The sequence below is a fragment of the Drosophila miranda genome, chromosome 2 (genome assembly GCF_003369915.1).
Source record: "Drosophila miranda strain MSH22 chromosome 2, D.miranda_PacBio2.1, whole genome shotgun sequence".
NCBI lineage: Eukaryota > Metazoa > Arthropoda > Insecta > Diptera > Drosophilidae > Drosophila > Drosophila miranda.
In genome coordinates, this window is record NC_046675.1 from 26,448,432 (window position 1) to 26,469,182 (window position 20,751).

The following is a 20,751-nucleotide window of genomic DNA, read 5'->3' on the forward strand; positions in this document are numbered from 1 at the left end:
CCAGCGTGTGGGTCCCCTTGCGTGGAGTCGTGGCAAGTGCCACGGCGGCATCCATCCATCCATCCATCCCGTCCCGTCCACTGTGGCAGACAAACAGAGTTGCACAATTAGATAAAGCATCTTATGGATGCACTTTGATGAATGTTAATTGAACTCCGCAATGTACTTTTTCGAGCATTGTTCAGTTGAGGAAATGCTTGAGAGTTCTTATAGATCCCTCACGGATCTGCGATGCCAGAAAGTAGCTCAGCATTCTTTTGAAGCAACTAACTAACGTTTGCCGAGCCGAACCGATGACACCTGCCCTGCCCACTCTCTAGCTCCAACTCCAGCTCCAGGCCCAGCGCTGGCTCCTCCACTTAGGGGTTAATGGCTTTTAGATTATTCCAAGACGCATTCCAGACACACTCTATTAACCATTCGCTGCATTTCATATTCAGCATTCAATAAGTTTGTGTCTTTTATCTTGCAGCTAATAAAATTGGACACCTCCGTATTTGATGGCCCAGTGGCCTGAGGCCTGAGGCGCGTGGGCGGTGGCGCAACACTTGACACCTCTGCAGCTGAAATCGATATTGCTATTCCACTGTCATGTTGAGCCATTGACCAGAGGCCCGAGCCCAAGCCCCGAGCACCGAGCCCCGCGTAGGAGTCCGCCGCCGCGCTGCGGCCATGTGAGCAGCTCATCTCGCACTCTCCTCTCAAACACAACAACAACAACTCGCACCATCGCTGGAGCCCCAAACCCCAAGCGGAAAGTAAAAATTCACTCAAGAAGATCCCGAAGAGCAGGCAGGCAGGTTCGAAATAACATTTAGCAGAAAATGGAGGGCCTGGAGCAGCAGGAAGTGATGATGGAGGGCAGCGAAGATCTGATGTCCACGTCTGCAACCTCCACAAATGGCAGCGACACAAACGGCTGTGGTGGCAGGAAATCGGTGAGTTTGACCATCAATTAAACCTTAAGATTGTACACTATGGGTAGAGGGTTATTTTCAACGATTGGAGCAGCAGTTTCACTGGTTTCAGATATATAGAACAGACCTCCTAGCAAAATCACTTAACTGCTTCACCATGGAGCCCCTACATGACCCCACTCCACTCCACTCCTCCCCCTTCGCTTCTCTTTTCTCCCAAGTCAAGTGCGGAATCCATCGTCTGAGGTGGGGCCTCGTTCTGGTTCTAAGTCTGAGGTCTGCCCTGCTTCTCGTTGACGGAAGTGTTCCGACGCTTGACTTTTGCCACACAAAGTTATTGCCCATAAATGTGTGGTGTGTTTTGGACAGGAGTGGAGGTTGGGTGGTGGGGCGATTGGGTGGCTGGGTGGGTCAAAGCACTTGCAATGCACTCGGGCAATCGCTCAACAGTTGAAAGCAAAAGCCAGGCCGAAGAAAGCGGAAATACAAAATATATTCTCCATAGCTTGAATGAGTGCAAAAGAAAAGGGAAAAAATAGCTTTAAAAAAAGAATTTCCTTAAATACAAATAATATTTAAAGCAGCGGCGGGCCCTTGATTTTCGATACTCACAAGCGAATGCTGGAAAAGAGAATCCCAAAGAATTGCAAGTCAAGTTTTGAAAATCTATGAGAACTCTCATGTGGGAAGATCCACTTCCATCCAGAAAAATGAGTCATGGAATCAAGCCTTACATAAAAGTAAATAACCATCCAAAATCACCTTTAGTTAAAATATGTGTATTTGTTAAACTGAATTAATCACCAAGAAAAATGACTCACAGAATCAACAGGCACTTTCGAAAACGTTAAGTAATTCCCTAAAAATCGCCACACCACACCACACCATACCACTCAAGGAGAAGGACTCCTAAGAGGTATCCAAGGTTTCCGTTTACCTATTTACGAGTCTTTAGCCAATCAGCATTTCCATATAAGTCCCGGTTGAATATTTTATGCAATTAAAGGCAGTTCAAGGCAGCCGCGGCCGTAGGGGCAACAGCGGCTTAATAAGCAAAATACTTAATAGGATTTAAAAGCGAACAAAATACAGACATACGAACGAGTAGAACTGCCCACACAGCCAGCAGTCCCCAGTGCCCAGTGCCCGGTGCCAGTGCCAGCAATGACTCCACACCCTGGACATCTGAGAGCTGCTGACATTTGCATTTGACTCTAGATCTTTATCTGGCCTCCAGTTTGCCCTCACTCCCCCTCTTGGCCTCCCATGCCCTCCCTTCAATTCATGCTAATTAGAAAATATAACTTTATTATTCTTATTGTTTAATTGCAGTCCATTACATCGCCGGATCCCACATCGTATGTGACCAAGGCGCGCGTAACGAAGCCCACGCCGCCGCCTCCATCGAAGAATCCCATGCAGTTTGTCCAGATCAAGCCGTGCAATCTGTATCAGACGGCCCAGCAGCAGCTGAAAAAGGCCGAGGAGGTCAAGAAATTGAAGGAGGTGCAGAAAGAGGAGCCCGAGGAGTGGCAGAATGTGAGTACACCCGCAGTCGTATATCTCTACCATATATCACCATATATCGGCAGAGAGAGAGAGAAACGCTGTCCGAACTGTTGACACATTCGCACAGAGTCGTGACAAATTTCTAAATCGCATGGAATGTTTCGTATATCGTTCGAGGGTAAACTCTTGAGATAAAACTACGAGTGTCTTGGGCATGGCACCAGACACCCAGCACCAGACACCGGGCACCGGGCACATGGCTCGTTATGGCCGCTCCAGTTTCCAATGCACGTCGCCGAAACGTTAGCGGACATAACGATATTGCCATTGCATAATCACAACTATTACATTTGGCTGCTTTTTCCGCTCTCCACACTCCCCACTCCCGTATTTTCTTTGCACAATGTTCGGCTTACATGCAAATCTGTTTGCTGTCTGCCTCATAACCTCAACAAAACGCCGCCTTTTGACGTGACTGTACGACAGCTCATTACCTAATCAGCTGTTTCGATGCAGTCGCTGCATTTGAAATGGATTTTCGGTCTCTTGGCCAATCCCCCACATGGATGGGATGGATGGATGGGATGGATGATGGTGTTCCATCGATTGCGCGATTCCCAGACATAACTTTTGTTTTACGAGTAATGTCCCAAAGCAAAAAGAAAAGCAAAAATCTATTAAAATGCGTACAACGTTTTGGAATTGGGCGACTGGTCGACCGGCTTGGGGCTCCGATGGGAAAGGAAGTCCAAATGCCGTTTTAATGGTCTCCCGAGCTCTTGTAAAGTGTTTGCTCGTTGCTCTTGCTGTTTTGTTTCCCATGCGAAAAGTTTTCAATCGAAGGAAAGTTTTGTCAGAAATTTAAATATAGAATTTCTCATACACATATACAGCGGAAGCTCCAATAACTGTTGAGGAAATAAATGTTCAGCAGATAAGTGTATTGGAATTTCCCCCCAGAAGATAGCTCTTCTTTGGCTTTTTGCAGAAGTGCACATCTCTCTGATACTCTGATGCTTTCCACTTATCCGAAATTCTATATATCTCGTATGGTCGTAAAAAAGTATAAACGAGCCGGCGATGACGATGAGCCATGAAGATGGGCAAAGTTCGTGCGTCTCGTGGCCACATTTCACCTTTGTGTCACGTAGGGCCGTGGCCGAGGTAAAAACTTTTTAATTGCCATCAAAAGAAACTTTTGCTCTTCCCCAACTTCCCCGGCACACACCTCCCCACGTCCAGCGACAATGCGAATAATACAACAAGAGACGAGAGCCCAGACATTGCCTTATTTATTTTCAATACTAACTTTCGCTACCGTTTTCTACCTTTTTCTTCTTCCCAACAATGCAAAACCAATAACACATCACACACCATACAAAAATATATATTAATGAATGGAACCGAACGGATCGGATCGGAACAGAACCTTGACAATTGGAAATCTTCAAGGCGAAAACGTGTCGAGCACATCATCGATCGTGTGGTGGAAACGAAGAAGCTCGAGCTGGAGGAGCATGATCGGACGCGACGAAAATCGAAGACGTTGACCGAAATGATGGAGGAGAGGCAAGTGTTCCCCCAGTCCGAAGCTCGAGTATCAGTTTCAGTTTCAGTTTCGATTCGAGAGCTGAAAGTGCTGGAGCCGAGCCATGAATCAAGTGTACTCGCATATTAACCAAGTGAATATCCCTTCGGTGTTTAGGGCCGAGCGCGGCGGATCCCGGGGTCGTGTGAAGCTCGCCTCCCTGGCCGTCTACAACGAGGACGAGGCGAACGATTTGAGTGACCTGGGCATCGGCACCAGCAGTGCCAGCGGCAAGAGCAGTCTCTCCGAGGACTACGGCAACAACAGTGTCATGGTGAGTACTCCACTAGAAGACTCCACTAGCCCGAAACACGGGGTCAATGGCAAAGGCTCTGACAATCGCATCATTAGCAAAATTTCTATGTCATCTATGTACGAGTGTGTCTGTCTGTTCTAATTTCTTATTGTTTTTTCTGCTTTAGTTTTTTATTTAACATCATTAAGCGCCATTTGGTGGTGCTGTGGCAAAACGTTTATAAACAATTACAGCAAATTAACAATTAAATATCATTTATAAGCATTTTCGCCGACGAAGCTTTCAATTGTTGATTGGGGATTGCGGATTGGGGATTGCGGATTGTTCAGCCTCGTTGGAAAGTGTTTGGCCAGCGACGCGGGCCAATAAACACAAATTGTTTATTAATCAAATGCTCTTGCACAAACGCAAACAACAATCAAATCATAATAACAAATAATAAACGAACGGAATACTGAAGAGCCGATTCCGATTGAAGCCGGAGATTGAGTTGGAAATGGTGTCTCTGGGATTGAGCAATTAGACGCGCTTGTCGTCGCCAGCCGTAAAATCTAGCCATAAAATACAGCAAATTGATGTTGGATCACGGCCCTTCGACGACCCCTGGAAACGAGGTGGCGTTATCACAGAAAAGAAAGGGAATCTTAATGGGGAAAATGGACAGGACAGGAGCTTAGAATGGCTAAGAGAATGGGGTACTAGTGCGTGTGTGTGTGTGTGATTGTTGATGGAAGAGAAAGTCGTAGATCTATTGGAAAGTATATTACAAATATAGAATGGAGTTGTCTGGGAACAAAACTCCACCAAAGGTTATGGTTATGGCTATGGATCTGTGTCCCGTAGATAGACGTAGAATATGAGATGCAATCTTGCTCCCATCCACTAATTTCTGAACACTCTTCTCCGCAATTTCTTCCCTAGAGCTACAATGCCGCCGAGCTGGACAAGGCCATTGGAGGAGCAGGCTCTGGCTCTGGCGCTGCCTGTGCCTCTGGAGGAAGCGTGGAGGAGCAACAGAATCACATCAACAGCAACGGCAGCAATGGAAACAGTGGAGCCAGCGGCCAGGCCACCACATCGAAGGCGAATGCATCGAAAGCGGCCAGTGCGGGGGCCATGCGGGAGTACATATCCTCGCCCGGCTACGACACATCCTCGAGCACGGCGCCGGCCAGTTCGCCAGATCCTTGCGAGTACACCTACGAGGGGGCGATCCAGGACTACAAGCAGCGTGTCCAACGGGCCAGCAACAATGGCAATGGCAACGGCAATGCTAATGGAAAGATGAGCACATCCCCATCCTCGAACGGAGAGACGATTGCCTATCCCACGCGACGGGGATCGAAGATCGAGGATCGGCTGAGCGGCTTCGAAGTGACCTCACCCAGCGACACCCAGGAGGGGGTGGAGAAGCAGAAGGTGGATGTGCCCAAGGTGGACATATCGAAGCGCAAGGAGATTTTCGAGCAGGCCAAATCGGGAGCAACAAATGGTGCCGGAGTCGGAGTCGGAGCCGGGGCCCCATCCGCTGCACCCAAGGTGGTGCTGCGCGATCGCCTAACGAACGGCAACAGTGGAGCCTCCAATGGCTCGAAGCCGCAGGCCAAGCAAGAGATTAAGCGACTCTCCGGCGACATTTCGAGCATCCGGGATCGGATGCAGAGCCTGGAGCAGCAGCGGAACGCCTTCAACCACAGCAAGAGTGTGGATGTGCCTGTGCCGCCGCTCAAGCAGCGGCTGAACAGCCTCCAGCAGTCCGTTACCAAAGAGGATCAGCAGAAGAAGCCCCCCCTGGTGGCCCTCATAGATGCCCGCCAGCTGGAGATAATGCGGGGCGAGGAGGAGCGCATGCGCCAACAACAGCAGCAGCAGCAGCATCAGAACCAGAAGCAAAAGCAACAACAGACCCCAGTCGCTGCCCCTCCACCGCCAGCACTCGTCGTGGAGGAGGCCCCGGCCACAGCCGCAGGCACAGGCACCAACGATGACAGCGGCATTCATGAGGACACCAACGAGGAGCTGCAGCAGCAGCAGCTCCAACTCAATGCGGCCATCGCCGCCTTGGCCATCGAGGAGCGACAGCTGGAGGAGGCTGCCAACGCGGTCAACCAAATCGAAGCGGAGTTCGATGAGCTCACCGATCTGAATCCTTCTCCATTGCCGCATCAACAGCCGCAGCAGCAGCCGCAGCCACAGGTCCAATCACCATGTGCAGCATTAGCTGCAGCTCCCGCTCCAGCACCATCCGCAGCCCCGACCCAAGCGGCAGCTCCTCCATTGCGGGACATGGAATTTAGTGTAAGTTCCACTTACAATTTTATCGATTCCGCTAAGATAAGTCCTTGTGATGTTGATGTAGTAGCTGCTTCAGCGGTGTCGGTGTCGGTGTCCGAATCTGACCCCAGCCACAATCCCACTCCAAGCCCAAACCCAAAATCAAATCAGCATCCCACTCCCACATCCTCCTCTCCCAATTGTAGCTTGCGTAGAAAGCCCTCCAACGAAATGGTCCATCATCGCAATTTGCTTAAAATGTTCAAGGAAACCTTTCAAAACGATGAGGATCTGAAAGAGGTCGCCGAACCGGCAGCCACCACCTCTCCCGGTCAGTTCACCCAGATCTTTGACTTTACCAAGCCAACTCCAAGCCCCATCGAACCGATCCAACAGATACATCCGACCCACCAGACCCCACCAAGTCCCACTCAGATACCACGTCCGATGGGCAAGCCCCCCATGTCGCCAAAGGCGGTGAGGATTGCCACGAGTGCAAGACCACAGAATAGTACCTTAGCTTCCCCCTTGACCACCAACGCGGCGGCGAGCACTCCTCAGCAGTTTAGCATCAATGGTCGTGTGGAGATATTCAACTCAAGGCAATTGGAGAAGCCACCAACGCCTCCGCCGCCCCCAAGGCGGAACATCAGAGTCGAGCAGCAGCAGCAGCCAGCGCCTGTGGCAGTGCCCCCACCGGAGGTGATCATGTGCGCACCACCGGTGACTATCGTTCATCCCGAGGAGCTGCCCAAACCCAACACCGTGAAGGCTCTGTCGAACTGCTTTAGCCAGACGAGCGATGGGGCACCTCCATCGGTACCCTCGTCGCCCAGGCCGCTTCCCAGGAGTCGCATACCACAGATCACGACGCCTCCGGCTTCGCCCAAGCCCAATAAAAGGGTGCATATGGACGCATCGCTGCCATCGCTGGACGTTGTGGATCGCAGCTCCGGAGACTATGCCCCAGTTGTGGGACAGACCAGAGCGATTGTGCACTCGCCACCGAGCAAGATATTCCCAGCTCCTGCTCCTGCTCCTGCTCCTACTCGCCCTCCCACTTCCCACTTGGCTTCAGGGAGAGTTGATCCTCTAGCACCCAATGATTCCTTGCTATTGCACACCTCCTCACCCTGTGAGATGCCGGCCCTGAAGGTGTGCTTGCCGAACGAATCGAGTCTCTTTAAATTGGCCTCGTCGCGACCCACTTCGCCCTCCGTGGAGATGGTGCTGTGCCAGCAGTTCCTCGACCGAGAAGCACCCAAAGATCTCCAGCTGTCCGCAGAAGATCGCGAGCATCTCGAGCAGATGGCCATTGAGGAGATGCCCTGTGATAAGATTGATGTGGCCAAGGCGCCACTGCCCTCTACTGGCTATCAGAGTGTCAGCGAGGACCTGGTGAAGCGCTGCGATGGCTACAGGCAGGAGAAAGTCCAGCAGTTTGATGAGAAGCCCAGCGAAGAGGACATTGCTCTGTGTGCGGGTCTCCTTGATTGTCTGGCCCCTGCCCAGGAGCCCCTCTGCGATAGCATCGATGTGAAGAAGTCGCCAGTGCCGGCCACGGGCTTCCAGGACATTAACGACGCGGATGTGAAGCGTTGCGATGGCGCTACCGGAAGGCTGCCCATTGTCAAGCCCAGCTCCCCCATTGGCACTGCCAGGGCGGCCCACTCCAAGGCACTGATGGACACCTGCGAGCAGATCATCGCCGAAGAGCGACTGGCCAGCAGTCAGATGATAAGGTCATCACTGCCCGAGGCAGCCTCCTCCCCGGCCACACCGTCGACGCCGCTTTTGGGCAGAAAGTCAAAGATACCCATACCCAAGCCCTGTTGCATTTCTGCTTCTGGCACGGACTCGATCAGTCGAGCGGGCTATGCCCCGACGTCGTCTCCGGCTCCAGAGCAACCCCTGATAGCTCGCACTCACCTGGTAGAAACGGAGATTAAAGTCAAGCAGGTAACTCCGCCCAGCTCACCCAAACAGCAACAGGCGCCCCCGCCAACTCCACCGCCAGTGGCCGTAAAGGAGAAGAAAACCAAGAATATCTTTGACTTTCTGCGACGGAATTTCGGGCACCACGAGGAGGCGGCAGCCCAGAATCATCACCAAAAAGATCATCATCCCACTCTGAATGAGACGCTCGAGAAGAAGGTGATCCTCACAAGCACCCGCAGTGGCGTTGATGTGGTCACCCCAGGGGACTTTGTGCAGGTGGACAATTCCAAGTTCTATATCGCCAAAGAGCATGAAGAGGCGGCTGGGGCCGATGGCCCTCCGCCACTGCCCAAGACTCCGGCACCCGTAAACATTGAGATCAGCAAGACGATCACCACAGATGAGATACTCGAGGAGAACACCACAGAGAAGGCACTGACCCAGGAGATCAGCGATTTGCTGGATGATGAGATAATAAAATTGGGGGCAGCTGCTGCCAGTACTATGAAGAAGTAATGTCGGATCTGGAAGTTCAGAGAGCTTAGACTATACCCAAAGCACTATTCAGCAGGTTTCCTCTCCACAGATCAGAGTGATAATGATCCCACACTAAAGTCCTGCAAGATCAGAGAGGGTTCGACAGGTTTCCCATCCACAGATCAGAGGGATAATGGTTCATTCATGTTCGATCTCTCTCATACTGAATTTAGCTCTTCAAAGCTCTCCCCACAACTAAAAGCTCTCTCTTGGACTATAAATCCTCCTCTCTGATGATTATCCAAATGTTACATTCGGAAAATACCAACAGAAAACTTGAACATTTTAAAATCAAAATCAACGAATGAAATTTTCAATCGAATTTACTTTAACACAAATTATAGTTATTTATTTACTTTGGTTTATTCTCGGATTCTTTACTTTTTGATTGTTTTCTACATTTTGTTATGGGCTCAAGCTACGTAAGCTACAGTTTTTCTTTCTATACGCATACATCTATATAATACAAATACGATATTACTAAAACCCCACTTTTATGTAAAAAAAACGAAATTTGATTTTATGTAAAGAAATGTCAAACATATGTTTTATGGTTATATATTTTATACACACACAAAAACACACACACGCAAAAAAGATCAAAATCGCGCTAATACACAAAAAAAGGAACAAAAAATGATTATAAAGAAAAACCTCAATAAAAGAAAAAGGAACAAATGTTATAAAAACTACAAAATGAGATATAATTGTTGTGCTATTTTATGAATAAACCTAAACCTAAATCGAAATCAACCTGAAGAAACTGCCATTTTGAAAAGGACGGACATGGATATCGATCATATCTATGATATTCCGCACTCCCATAGTTTCTACACGCTTCATGTAAATAAACGCTTTGCTACTTGACATATTGAAATACGTGGTTCAGCCGCTAGAGGGCTATATCTGAACTGCTTGGCACTGCTTGATGGAGCAGTACATGTAGCAGTGTAAAGTGTAGTGTAACAACGGTGTAAGAAAAGAATCGTGGATCCTGAAAACCAAACCAACACCCCCACCCCCACCACCGCTATATCCTGATCTCCCTCCACCATCCTGTATTCGTTGCCAGAGGTTGAGGCTATGTTTCTAAGGCTTTATCTATCTACATATATGCTATAGCGAGTACTTGTATTTGATCCATTCATTGTCATTTCTCTTACATGCCTTGCGCTCGTTCCTTGGCTAAAATAATAATGTAAACGATGTGTGATTTATATTTAATTTAACGCAGTTACATAGTTTACATGCTTACTGCCAGCAAAAATTATTGCAAGTTTACAATTTCCGAGGTAAGCGGTGTTCTCTATCTGTCGTTATCTCTCTTTTATATCTTTTGTGTTGTTGTTATGTTTGTCTTCCCCTTTTTTGTTGCCTGTTGCGTGTCTCCTTCTTTCCGTCTCTTCTGTTTGTCTCTGCTTGAATTTGTTGCATGTTGCGTTTAACATATTTTATCACCTCCTTAAAATGCCAAATGTCAGAAGACCCCATCGCCGCGTGGGGTTTCAGTTCAACAAGGTATACTTTGGGGCGCACACCCTACACCCCACCACCCACTCTCTGCAGTTTTGTCGCCCCATATACTCGTATCTATGTACACATGTACATACATATGCATATGTATGTTTTTTCCGCCATTTCTTTATCTAAATGAATCGCTCGTTCAGTCGATGGTTGCACCGCTTACGTTTAGTCTTCAGTAAGCCCCCAATGCCTGGGGTTCGTTCGGGCTACCCGCTATACGTATTGCCGACGAATATCTAACCATTCCATCGACAATATCTGGCTATCTTTATGACGTCCCATCAGAGCAGCTATTTATAATCGTGCTTATATTTCGCATACGGCGGTGCACGGTCATCTTCCTTTTTTACAGCAAATAATGCTACATAAATATCAATCAATCGATTTCAGCGCCACAGTTCGTTAGGCGGTTCGGATCGTAAAGCAGTGGTAAGCGACGACGACGACCAGTTCCCCAGTCACTTGAAGAATTGCGTAGAATTTGTGTGTTTTCTCAAGTGTCTACCCTTCAAATTATATTGATTTCTCGGAACTAAGTGCCAAGGAGAACCCACGTGAGAAATCGGAGGAAAAACAAACTTTGGCTTAACGAAACGAGGCTTGAACAAAAAGTAAAAATGCAATGGAAAATATCTTCCTACTATGCAACGTAGAGTGATCCATGAGCAAAGAATTGACAACTTTTAGATAGGATCCAAATTCGATAAGTATTCTCTTTCGTTAATGAATCTTCAATCTGCACTCGTCTGCAGTACGACTGTTCAGATACAATCAGATACGATTGCTTCTCGATTGATTGTAATCTACGAGTATTTCCGTAAAAGTTAATTGGGGGATTAGCGGAACTTATCTGGCCCCCTTTCTCAGAAAGAGGTACTAGTTCCATATACTACTCGTACTTGGACTCCTAACCCACCACTCAAGTGTTCGACGTGCAACTGCGTATTGCAACCGAGTCCGAATTGAGACCAAAGAATTAACCGATGAAATCCCTAGAGAGCCCACTTTCGCACTCCCATTGGGGACTGACATGGTCCCGATGAGAGTGTGAGCATTCTTTAATTGCGTTTGATTGATTTTTGTTATTTATTTAATTTAATTTGTTAATTAGTTTTTATTTTATTTGCAAAGCCAGCATTTCGTGTGCAAAAACTAACTGAAAATTCATGCGATCCATGCGCATTTCTCTCTCTCTTTCTCTCTCTATCATGCACGCTTTTGATGCTTTCTCGCTCGCTCGCTGGTCATGCCCCGCCTCATCCCATATCCACAGATCAACGAAGCTCTTGAATTGGCGCTGGAAGCAATCGATCGAGAAGCCACCACCAGCACTATCACCAGCAGGAAAATGGAAAAGCCCCAACAACAGCAGGAGTGTGAGGAGAAAGCGGAGGAGGATGTGCAGGAGGAGCAGTTGGAGCAAGAGGTGGAAGAGCAGCGTCACCAACAGCAGCAGCAGGAGGAGGAGGAGGAGGAGGAGATCGATCCAAGGGAGGAGGAGGTGGAGGGGGAGACCACAACAGAGATGCCAAATAAAACCGATGAGCAGAAGAGAAAGGAAGAGCGGGGAGAACGGGAGCCCATCTACGAGAATGTCAGCTCGACTATATCTATGCATGAAGTAGATAATGAACAGATAGCAACGATGACGATATCCACACAGATACAGACACAGATACAAACACAGACACCGATACAGGGCACACAAGCCTCGACGAGGAGGAGTCACAGGAGAAGCATTCCAAATAAACAAACGAGTAACAGTAACAATAACGAGAATAATCAGAATACTAATCAAAACAGCAACAGCAACGGCAACAGCAATCAAAACGAGAACAGCATCGGCGGAACAGCGGCACTATCATCCGATCCAGAGCCCTACTATCAAGTGCCCAAGGCAACGGAGCCCTACTACGATGCCCCCAAGCATCTGCGTCCCATTCCGGTGTACGAGAACATCGACATCTTCTACACGGGCCTGGAGCTCAGCCAGATCTCGGGGCCCATGCCGGTGGGATCGATGGAGCCGCCCAAAGAGAAGCCACCGCCGCCACCCACCGAGAGTCCGCCGCCAGTGCCCGTGGACGACGCCTCGCTGGGCCACGACGACGAGCTGGATGGCCTGGGCAGCAGTCTGGGCCACAACACGGACACCTGGTCGTCGGACAACACGTACGAGACCATCTCGAACGGGACGCGTCGTCATATGCAGTCGTCGCAGCTGGAGCCGGCCCAGCCCTCGCCGCCGATCAAGCGCATGAACTCCACGAAGCGGATCAAGAAGGAGCTGCGCAACAAGCGGTCCAGCTTCCTGGGCATCGAGACGGACGGAGATCTGGACGATGTGGAGAGCTACCTGGAGCTGACCGTGGCCCCGCCGCCGGACATGGCGCAGCTCCTGCAGGAGGAGCGCCGCCTCGAGAAGCAGCTGTACATCAAGGCGGGACTCTGTGATAGTTCCGATACAGGTGAGAGTCTTGGGTTGCAATTGAAAATGGGGAAAAACCAATACGAGAAGCCAATAGGGCGTGAAAGCAAATGACGAAAACAATGAGCAAATCACAAATGAGGGGATGGGAAGGGCAGAACACCATCTGCCCGGGGGCTGCGGCCCGCACTCTGCCCTGCCCCGCCCCGCCACGCCCCTACGAGGTTAAGTATAAATAATCCGTTTAGTTGCTGCCAAAGTGGTGGCAGAGATGGATGTGCTTCCCCAATGAATGCCTCCCCATTAGAGAGAGAGCTGACCACAAAACTCTCTACGTTTCCGATTCCCAGGAGATAGCCGCGATTCTGGAGTGTCAGAGAATCATTCCCGCCAGAGCAGCGAGCACTACACCAACTCCTCGGAGGAGAATGACACCCAGTCGGAGGCAACGCCGCCGCCGCTGCCGCCTCCACCAGTGTCGGGGCTGGGCGGCGAGATTATCTACCAGAATGAGACCCTCCTGGCGGCCCAGACGCCACTGCTGCAGACGGTGAAAGGAAACTCGGCCGAGTCCTGGACAGAATCGGCAACGGCGGCGGCCGCGGCCACACAATCGCTGAGCGAAGCCACGGCGACGGCCAATGCCAAGATGCAGTCCATCGAGGAGAAGATACGAGAGCAGGGGGAAGTGCTGCGCGTGGAGCGGGAACTATTGCACTTTTCGGTGAGTGAGGAATGGGACGGATTAAAGGGAATACTAAACCTTAACCATTTCCAGCAGGAGGAACTAAAGCGACAGCGGGAGAACCTTTTGCTGCGCGAGAATATAGCCCGTCGGGAGCTGCAGCACGGGGCCAAGATGCTGATGTCCAATAACCGTCGCTCGCTCCAGGACCTGCACCATGGCCTGGGCATCGGCAACGGCATGCTGAGCGCCTTCCAGCCGCCACAGCACCAACAGCAGCAACAGCAGCAGCTGCATCCACATCAACCGCATCCCCAGCAAATCTACGCCAACGTGCCACAACAGCAGCAGCAACAGCAGCAGCAGCAGGTGGCGGCGATGTATGCGTATCAGCAGATGGACACGGACTACCGCAAGTCAATGTCGGACCTGAACGAGTTCTCCAGCCGGCTGATGCTGGCGCCGCCGAAACCTCCCACGAAACCACTGCGTGCGATGCACATAAGCAACGGACATGGCCTGGAGCCGGACTATGCTGTTAGCACGCGGCAGCGCCAGAGCTCCGCCAATGCTTATGGCGGCTCGCTGGTGAAAATTGCCGGTGCCCCGATGCCGCCACGCCACTCTGGCTCCGGGTATCCACCAGCCGTCACAGCCTCAGCGGCAGCCGCCTACCATCATCAGTCTGCCCAGAATCTGAGCAACATGTCGAGGAACACACTCCTCGCCCTGAGTGCCACTCCCAAGCCCAAGTACACCGATGGCTGGGTGCAAGTGCAGCAGCGCAAGAGCTACGACAGCAACCTGGCCAATGATCCGGCCTGGCTGTCCGCACAGCAGCAGAAGCGCAAGTCCATGCCCGACTACAATGGGGCCATCTACAACAACAACCATTGGTTGCTCCAGGAAGCGGAACAGCGACGCATCGAGCAGCTCAACAGGAGATCGATGCCTGGCATCAAATCGAATGGCAAGCCCCTGCCCGACTCCATCATCCAAACGCTGACGGAGCGGGTTCAGAGCAAGGGCATTGGAGAACGCAAACGGTAGGTGTCCCCGTGGATTCGATTCCTTTCTAATGTATGTATTCTAATCGTATTTATCTTCCCAATAGGTTCGATGGCAATGGCAATTATAGCCAAGTCAATGGCAATACCAATGGCTACCAGCAGCAGCAGCAGAAGCAGTCCATCATTAGCAGCAATAAATCCACCGCCACTAACACCATCAGCACGAACAACACCAGCAACACCAACAGCGGCAGCCAGGAGAAGGTGCTCAGCGTCAGTGGAAAGAAGAAGTGCTCTCATTGCGGCGACGAATTAGGTAAACTTTGCTACTACGTTGGTTGTGAGTGTTGTGGTTCTATCTATATCCCAACTCCTCCTGCTCTTCATTCACTCTTGGCCTCATTCTCTAGGCTTGTCACAGCGAGCATCACAAGCCACACACTCTCAAACACTCACTAGCCTCATAGTTGGGTTCAGATATGGATCAGTAACGGATCATGGTCTAAGCTTTCTTTATCCGCTCGATAATACATTTCTCGCCTCTATATGTACACATCTCTTCTCTTTTTGCGCTTACATGTCTGTCACAGATCTGGGCTGCACCCACGACAATTGTCGCCAAGTGCACAAAGCGCTCAAATATATTGTATGGGTCTGATTCAGTCCAACTAATCATAATCTATAATCACTAATAGCTACAATTAATGAAAGACTAATACATAACTAAGCAAAAACTAACTTCTGAAGGTATCTTGTTCACTGAAAAGAATATGCACCTAGAAGATCCTACTAATGATTGATTTTTCTGCCGTTTCTGATAGGTCGCGGTGCTGCCATGATCATTGAATCGCTGCTGCTGTTCTATCACATCAACTGCTTCAAGTGCTGCGTCTGCCACGTGCAGCTGGGCGACGGACTCAATGGGACGGACGTGCGGGTGCGCAACCACAAGCTTCATTGCCAGAACTGTTACTCCAGCGACGACGGCATCAAGTTTAGCTGCGTTTAGGCCAAGTCCCGGGGAGGAACGGGAGTGGGAAGGGGCCGTGCCTGGACTCTAGAATGATTGTTGTTCTTGTTCTTGTTGCTATTGCAACATTGATTGTTGTTGTTGTACTATTACTAGGAACTAATTAATGACCTAATTCGTATGTTCATATATACATATATCCATGTTGAGAACAAAGTCAAATACAGAATACAAAAATGTTTCAGAATAATGTTAATTGCATCCATAATAAGTACGAAATTTTTTGAATGTCTTTGCATTGCTTTTTGATTCAGATTTTAACGTTTTATATACGATATTCTACATACATATATTATAATATATATATATATACATTTATATACATATATATATATATGTTTAAAAAGAAAAGCCAAGCTCTCTAATGTTTTACGCAAAGTCAAAGTCAAATTTCAAAAGCAGGCGTATAAGATTTATTGTGTGTTGAAAAGTATAAGAAAAAAACGAAAAAAAAAAGTTCTATGAACGTTGTTAAAATTTTTGAAATTGTATATTGCTTATATAGCCCCTACTTACAAACAGAACTAAATTGTACATTAATTTCCCAACAAATTCTGCATATTTATGTATCTTTTCAAATTTCTGTGTACTATCCCACACGCCCATTGCCCCAGCCCACATAGCATACCTAACGACGTATCCAATGTACCTAAAATTATAAACAAAATACCCTTACACACACGCAACACACTAACATAAGTACATAATATTATATACATGCATATACATACATATTACATACATGAGATGTGCATATAACAAGAAACAATTTAATTTCTAAATGTCGTTACTCTTATTTATTGTAATTAAGCATAGAAATCAAATGCATGGATATTCTACACACTTTTTGAATCTAACGATTAACTTTTAAAACTGATTGGTATACTACTATACCCGTATGAATCGTTTTTCTGTATAAAAGGAACATTTTGAATTTCGCGTAGTTTTATAATAAAGTATTTAAAAGAACAAACTAATTGTGTTTTATTTCAACCCTTGGGTCTTGCACGACGCCTTACAATGGTTGCCATGAAACTGCTAAAGCTGACTGCTATAGCACTAAATCTTTCCTCCAACAAAAACCGATTGACACCCGAAAAACAGAATCAAAACCTTGTAAAACGATCCAATTATAAACGATCCGAGATATAAGTTGTGGTACAGTAGCTACATTTCTTACATTATTTCCCGGTTTGCTTTTCCTTGCATATATGCAAGTTTATGAGTAATTCGGTTCAATGTTACATTTTAATCTAATGGTCACTGACAATGCTTGTTGAAATTTCGTATTACATTTTTTTGAAATTTGTTGATAGGTAATTCTTGAGCACCCAATAAATTGGTAGAGTAGAACTCCAAGGATGTGTGTGTGCCTGAGTATGGGGAGTTATATACATAAGCCATAAGAATTCTGGAACTCACTCGGAACAAAGCTCTACTGACTTTTAAGATTGGCTTCAACTGTCTGTCGTACCCTTGAAGAGGAGCATGGAGGTCGTGACTGATGTTGATCTTATAGATCGCTGCACATACCGCAGAAGGGGGTAGCAAGGAACTTAAACCTTTATTTACATAGGACTAGCCGGAAGAGCTCAAAAAAGTAAAACTAAATTAGGAGTCGGATTCGGATGAATCCAGTATTTCGGGCGGACAGCAGACGATGCTGGGTTCATCGCAAGGCAGCAGCTGCGAGCAGTGAGATGTTCCCGCAGTCTGTAGGAAGATCAGGTAATCCGCAAACATATTGTATGACCAGAATATTTCATTCTCGCACGTAAGGCTGTGGTGGTATCCGGCACTTCGATCGTATATCCAAACGCGTGATTTTCCCGTTCGCCCGTGACATTTCTGTGGAGATTTTTGGCTAAAAATAAGAAATTTGTTATCCGTTTATGGTTCCACTTATGCGTTCCGCTGCTTACAGCTCAATGAGGGCTTTCCTTTCAAGTTTCTTAAACTCTTCGGATTGCGCCACTGCGCGCAATGCCCGTGGACCATCCCATCGCTCTGCAAAGGTTATGAGGAAATGGAATGGGATCTGATGGAAACGAATCCCCTCCACAATGAACCCGAGGTACTTTTCGCGCTGGGGCCAATTATAGTCTAGCCAAACGATGGCCGCCATCAGAACCTGGGGAGACGATTGGACTGCATTGAATATGTCATTTGAAGCATCCTCCTGGGGACCCTGCACGCACCTCCAATTCGGAATTAACCGCCAGACGACCATCCATAAACAGACATTGCACTATCGGCGGCGGGAGGTTGACGAACTCGGAACTGGCGACAAACTGCAGAAATCCCTCACCCAAGCGTGTCATCAGAATCTTATTGAGGGTGGAGCTATTGTGTGAGACGCTGCCGACAGGGCAACCGCAGAGCACCATGGTCGTGAAGCTGTCCTTTGTGACGATCTCGAGCATCTCCCAGCATTTGGTGACAAGATATTCGCAGCCAAAGAACTGGGCGGCCTTTAGGATATTCAGCAAAGAGGAGTGCCCGATGGAGTCCTTGACCTTCCCCTGGAAGGGCCAGCGATAGAGGATACCAAAGTCATGGGCGCTGATCACTTGATTGGAGATGTGGTACTCCTCCGTGCGCTCCATTTCGCGGAACAACTTACTAATCACCTCCAAGAGCATTCGGTGGCACTCGAATCGCTTATTATCCACCACCACCACCGTATCGGTGGCGGCTTTGTTCTTCTCGATGGAGTGCACTAGCGAATGGGCTACGCTTTGCCGCACAGGCCATCGGTGATTTGACCACATGTCCTGCGTCGATTCGTACGATGGCACCAATTTGGCCAACGTTGTCTTGGGGCTTGGCTTCAGTTCAATGATTGCTGGAACAGACTGAAGTTCCTCCTCCTTTTTCTCCATTTGCTTCTCCTCCTGCACCGAGTGTATGGTCTTCTCAACACTTGAATAAATATCCAATTCTTTAAGAGTCTTCGCAATTGATTCGGAGCCATCCACAGTGATGGCAGTCTGAATGTCCTCTGTCTTGTCACCATTCTGTGTCATACTGCTGCTGATCTCTGTTGAGCCTGCGTCCTTCATATTACTATTTTCTCTCGGGGTTTTGTGTGTGACAAATACGGGGTGGAGAGTAGCCTACTCGATTCTGAATCTGATTCGAACTTGTTTTCTGCTTAGTTTCCCTCGGGAAACCTCGGGAAGCCTTCATAGCAACTAACTTTCATAATGACGTCTAAACGAGTGTCTTACTCTTTTCCCTATAACTTCACAATTACTTTTCCGATTTTGGTAATTCTTGGTTCTCAGGCTCACAAACCTACGGCCATTCCGACATCCTTTGTCCTGAGTAAGGTTCTTCCCTTTCGATATAGGCGCTAAGGCTTATTTGTTGGCGATCCGAGCACTTTATTACTTAGATACATCAAATAGAAAAACATAATCCAATACACTTTGTTGTTACACTGCTTTCGACTTAAAAAGAACCCTCAGGCCACCCTCAGGTATCGGCCGCCCTAGGCTGTGGGCAGAAACGTCAGCTTCTCGTTGAGCTGCAGCTGTGTCTTGATAAGCTGGGAAAGCGTGATGACCATCAGAAGGTTGCGTACATTGGCGTTGAACATTTGGGTGAACTGCTCGTGGCTCATGTGCGGCACGGAGTGGATGAGGTCGAGCAGCTGGCGGCCCACAGCGTTGTCCGGCGTCACCTTGTGAGCAATAACCTCGTCAACGTACTTCAGGATGAGGTCTAGCAGGGATTGCAGCTTCGTGGAGGCTTCAGAAATTTGGGCCAGGTCTAGCATGGGTGGCACTGTCTTTGGACGGTTGGCTGGGGCAACGCCCACCGTCTTCTGCAGCAACTTCAGACCAAAGGTCTCCGGCTCGTAGCTGGTCAACTCCACGGGAATGGGTGTAAACATGCAGCCGGTTTTGCCGCCGGGCACGCCCAACTGGATGCACACATAGGACCGCAGGCCCATGCGTCCGCTCTGCAGGGATGTGTCCACGGTGAGATGGACCGGATTGTTGCACTCCCGGGCGTAGTACTCATGGATGACAGAACTGTGGTTCGTCACATCGTTGCCGGTGGCCCACCAGCCGACAACGGCCTCGTTGGAGTTCACCTTCCTGTTCAGGTCGTACATGTCCAGGGCATAGCTCAGCTCCGCCTCCACCTGGTCGTCGTGTTCCTTGTGCGGCACACAGAAGCAGTTGGTCACCTCGACGACACCTTTCTCCACGGATCCCAGCAGAGTGCCGATGACGCGGTGTGACTCCGCATTGCGCCGCTCAAAGGCATCCACCACCTGGAAGAGCACCACGGGATGAACGCGAACAGTAAGATTTAGTGCTGACATATTGTAAAAAACTCAATGCTTTTGCAAAATTTAATAATTTCGGCGAAAAATTTCCAGGCCACGCTGTGTATTTTCAAGGTAGAGATGGGAGTAGAGGTGGAGAGCTATCGATGGTAGGGCACTATCGCGCTACTAAACTAACGATGGTTCAATGTTTCGATATGGACAATACATATTCCTGTTATACATATTCCTCGTTTTTGATATTCCGTCGAATATTACTAGCTATATAGAACATTTAGCCATGCCATCATAATTTTATACCATTGATGAATCAATTTTCTATTTAACTGGTGTATTCTTAATTCTTGCTTTTATTGCATTTTGCGTAAAAAGAGGTTTTAGCGAAATAAGTCAAACAAAAAACAAGTAGCGAAATAGGTCAATCAAAACAAACGAAAAAAAAATTGCTCAATTTTGATATTCCATTGAATAAAGCTGACTAACTAAAACTTTCAGCAATGCCCACATAGTTTTATCCCATTGATGAATAAATTTTCTACAAGATTGGATAGTTTTTAATCCTTGCTTTTATTGTATTTATTGTAAAAAAAGGTTTAAGCGAAAAAGTTCAACAAAAAAAGAGTCGCTATATTGCGTGTAAGCCGTAGTATAGGCCTTTGTATACCCTATTGTGTTAATTTTATACGAAAGTATAAATATTGATATGAAGATAAAACGTAACTAACAAAGACCTTTTCTCAAATTGACATTTTTTA

The 20,751-nt window shown here is 48.1% G+C and overlaps 3 protein-coding genes across 13 annotated transcripts; 1 reads left to right on the top strand and 2 right to left on the bottom strand.

Annotated features, from left to right (window-relative positions):
• Window positions 1-525: 525 nt before the first annotated feature.
• Window positions 526-16,478, top strand: LOC108155882 (uncharacterized protein CG43427). 10 transcript variants are annotated; one of them, XR_004472089.1, is made up of 12 exons: window positions 800-938; window positions 2,250-2,456; window positions 3,853-3,995; window positions 4,132-4,288; window positions 5,192-6,568; window positions 10,934-10,972; window positions 11,817-13,011; window positions 13,322-13,695; window positions 13,750-14,702; window positions 14,771-15,006; window positions 15,257-15,413; window positions 15,488-15,574. XR_004472089.1 is itself a non-coding variant. In XM_017287017.2 (11 exons), the coding sequence occupies exons 1-11, from the start codon at window positions 825-827 to the stop codon at window positions 15,673-15,675; spliced, it is 4,959 nt and encodes a 1,652-aa protein (XP_017142506.2). In that variant the 5' UTR covers window positions 800-824; the 3' UTR covers window positions 15,676-15,886. The 10 variants fall into 10 exon arrangements, 6 of the variants coding, with proteins under 6 accessions (XP_033245907.1, XP_033245909.1, XP_033245910.1 ...); XR_004472090.1 differs by having other exon boundaries at window positions 14,771-14,982; XR_004472091.1 differs by lacking the exon at window positions 10,934-10,972.
• On the bottom strand, window positions 16,087-18,957 carry LOC108156948 (kelch-like protein 7). 2 transcript variants are annotated; one of them, XM_017288714.2, is made up of 3 exons: window positions 17,895-18,957; window positions 17,619-17,827; window positions 16,087-17,560 (listed from the first exon to the last, which is right to left on the bottom strand). In XM_017288714.2, the coding sequence occupies exons 1-3, from the start codon at window positions 18,756-18,758 to the stop codon at window positions 17,308-17,310; spliced, it is 1,326 nt and encodes a 441-aa protein (XP_017144203.1). In that variant the 5' UTR covers window positions 18,759-18,957; the 3' UTR covers window positions 16,087-17,307. The 2 variants fall into 2 exon arrangements, with proteins under 2 accessions (XP_017144203.1, XP_017144206.1); XM_017288717.2 differs by lacking the exon at window positions 16,087-17,560 and having other exon boundaries at window positions 17,736-17,844.
• Window positions 18,958-19,061: 104 nt separating this feature from the next.
• LOC108156949 (eukaryotic translation initiation factor 3 subunit F-1) lies at window positions 19,062-20,130 on the bottom strand. The gene has a single exon (XM_017288718.2). It carries the CDS (start codon window positions 20,030-20,032, stop codon window positions 19,190-19,192), a length of 843 nt encoding a protein of 280 aa, XP_017144207.1. The 5' UTR covers window positions 20,033-20,130; the 3' UTR covers window positions 19,062-19,189.
• Between the last annotated feature and the right edge of the window lie 621 nt (window positions 20,131-20,751).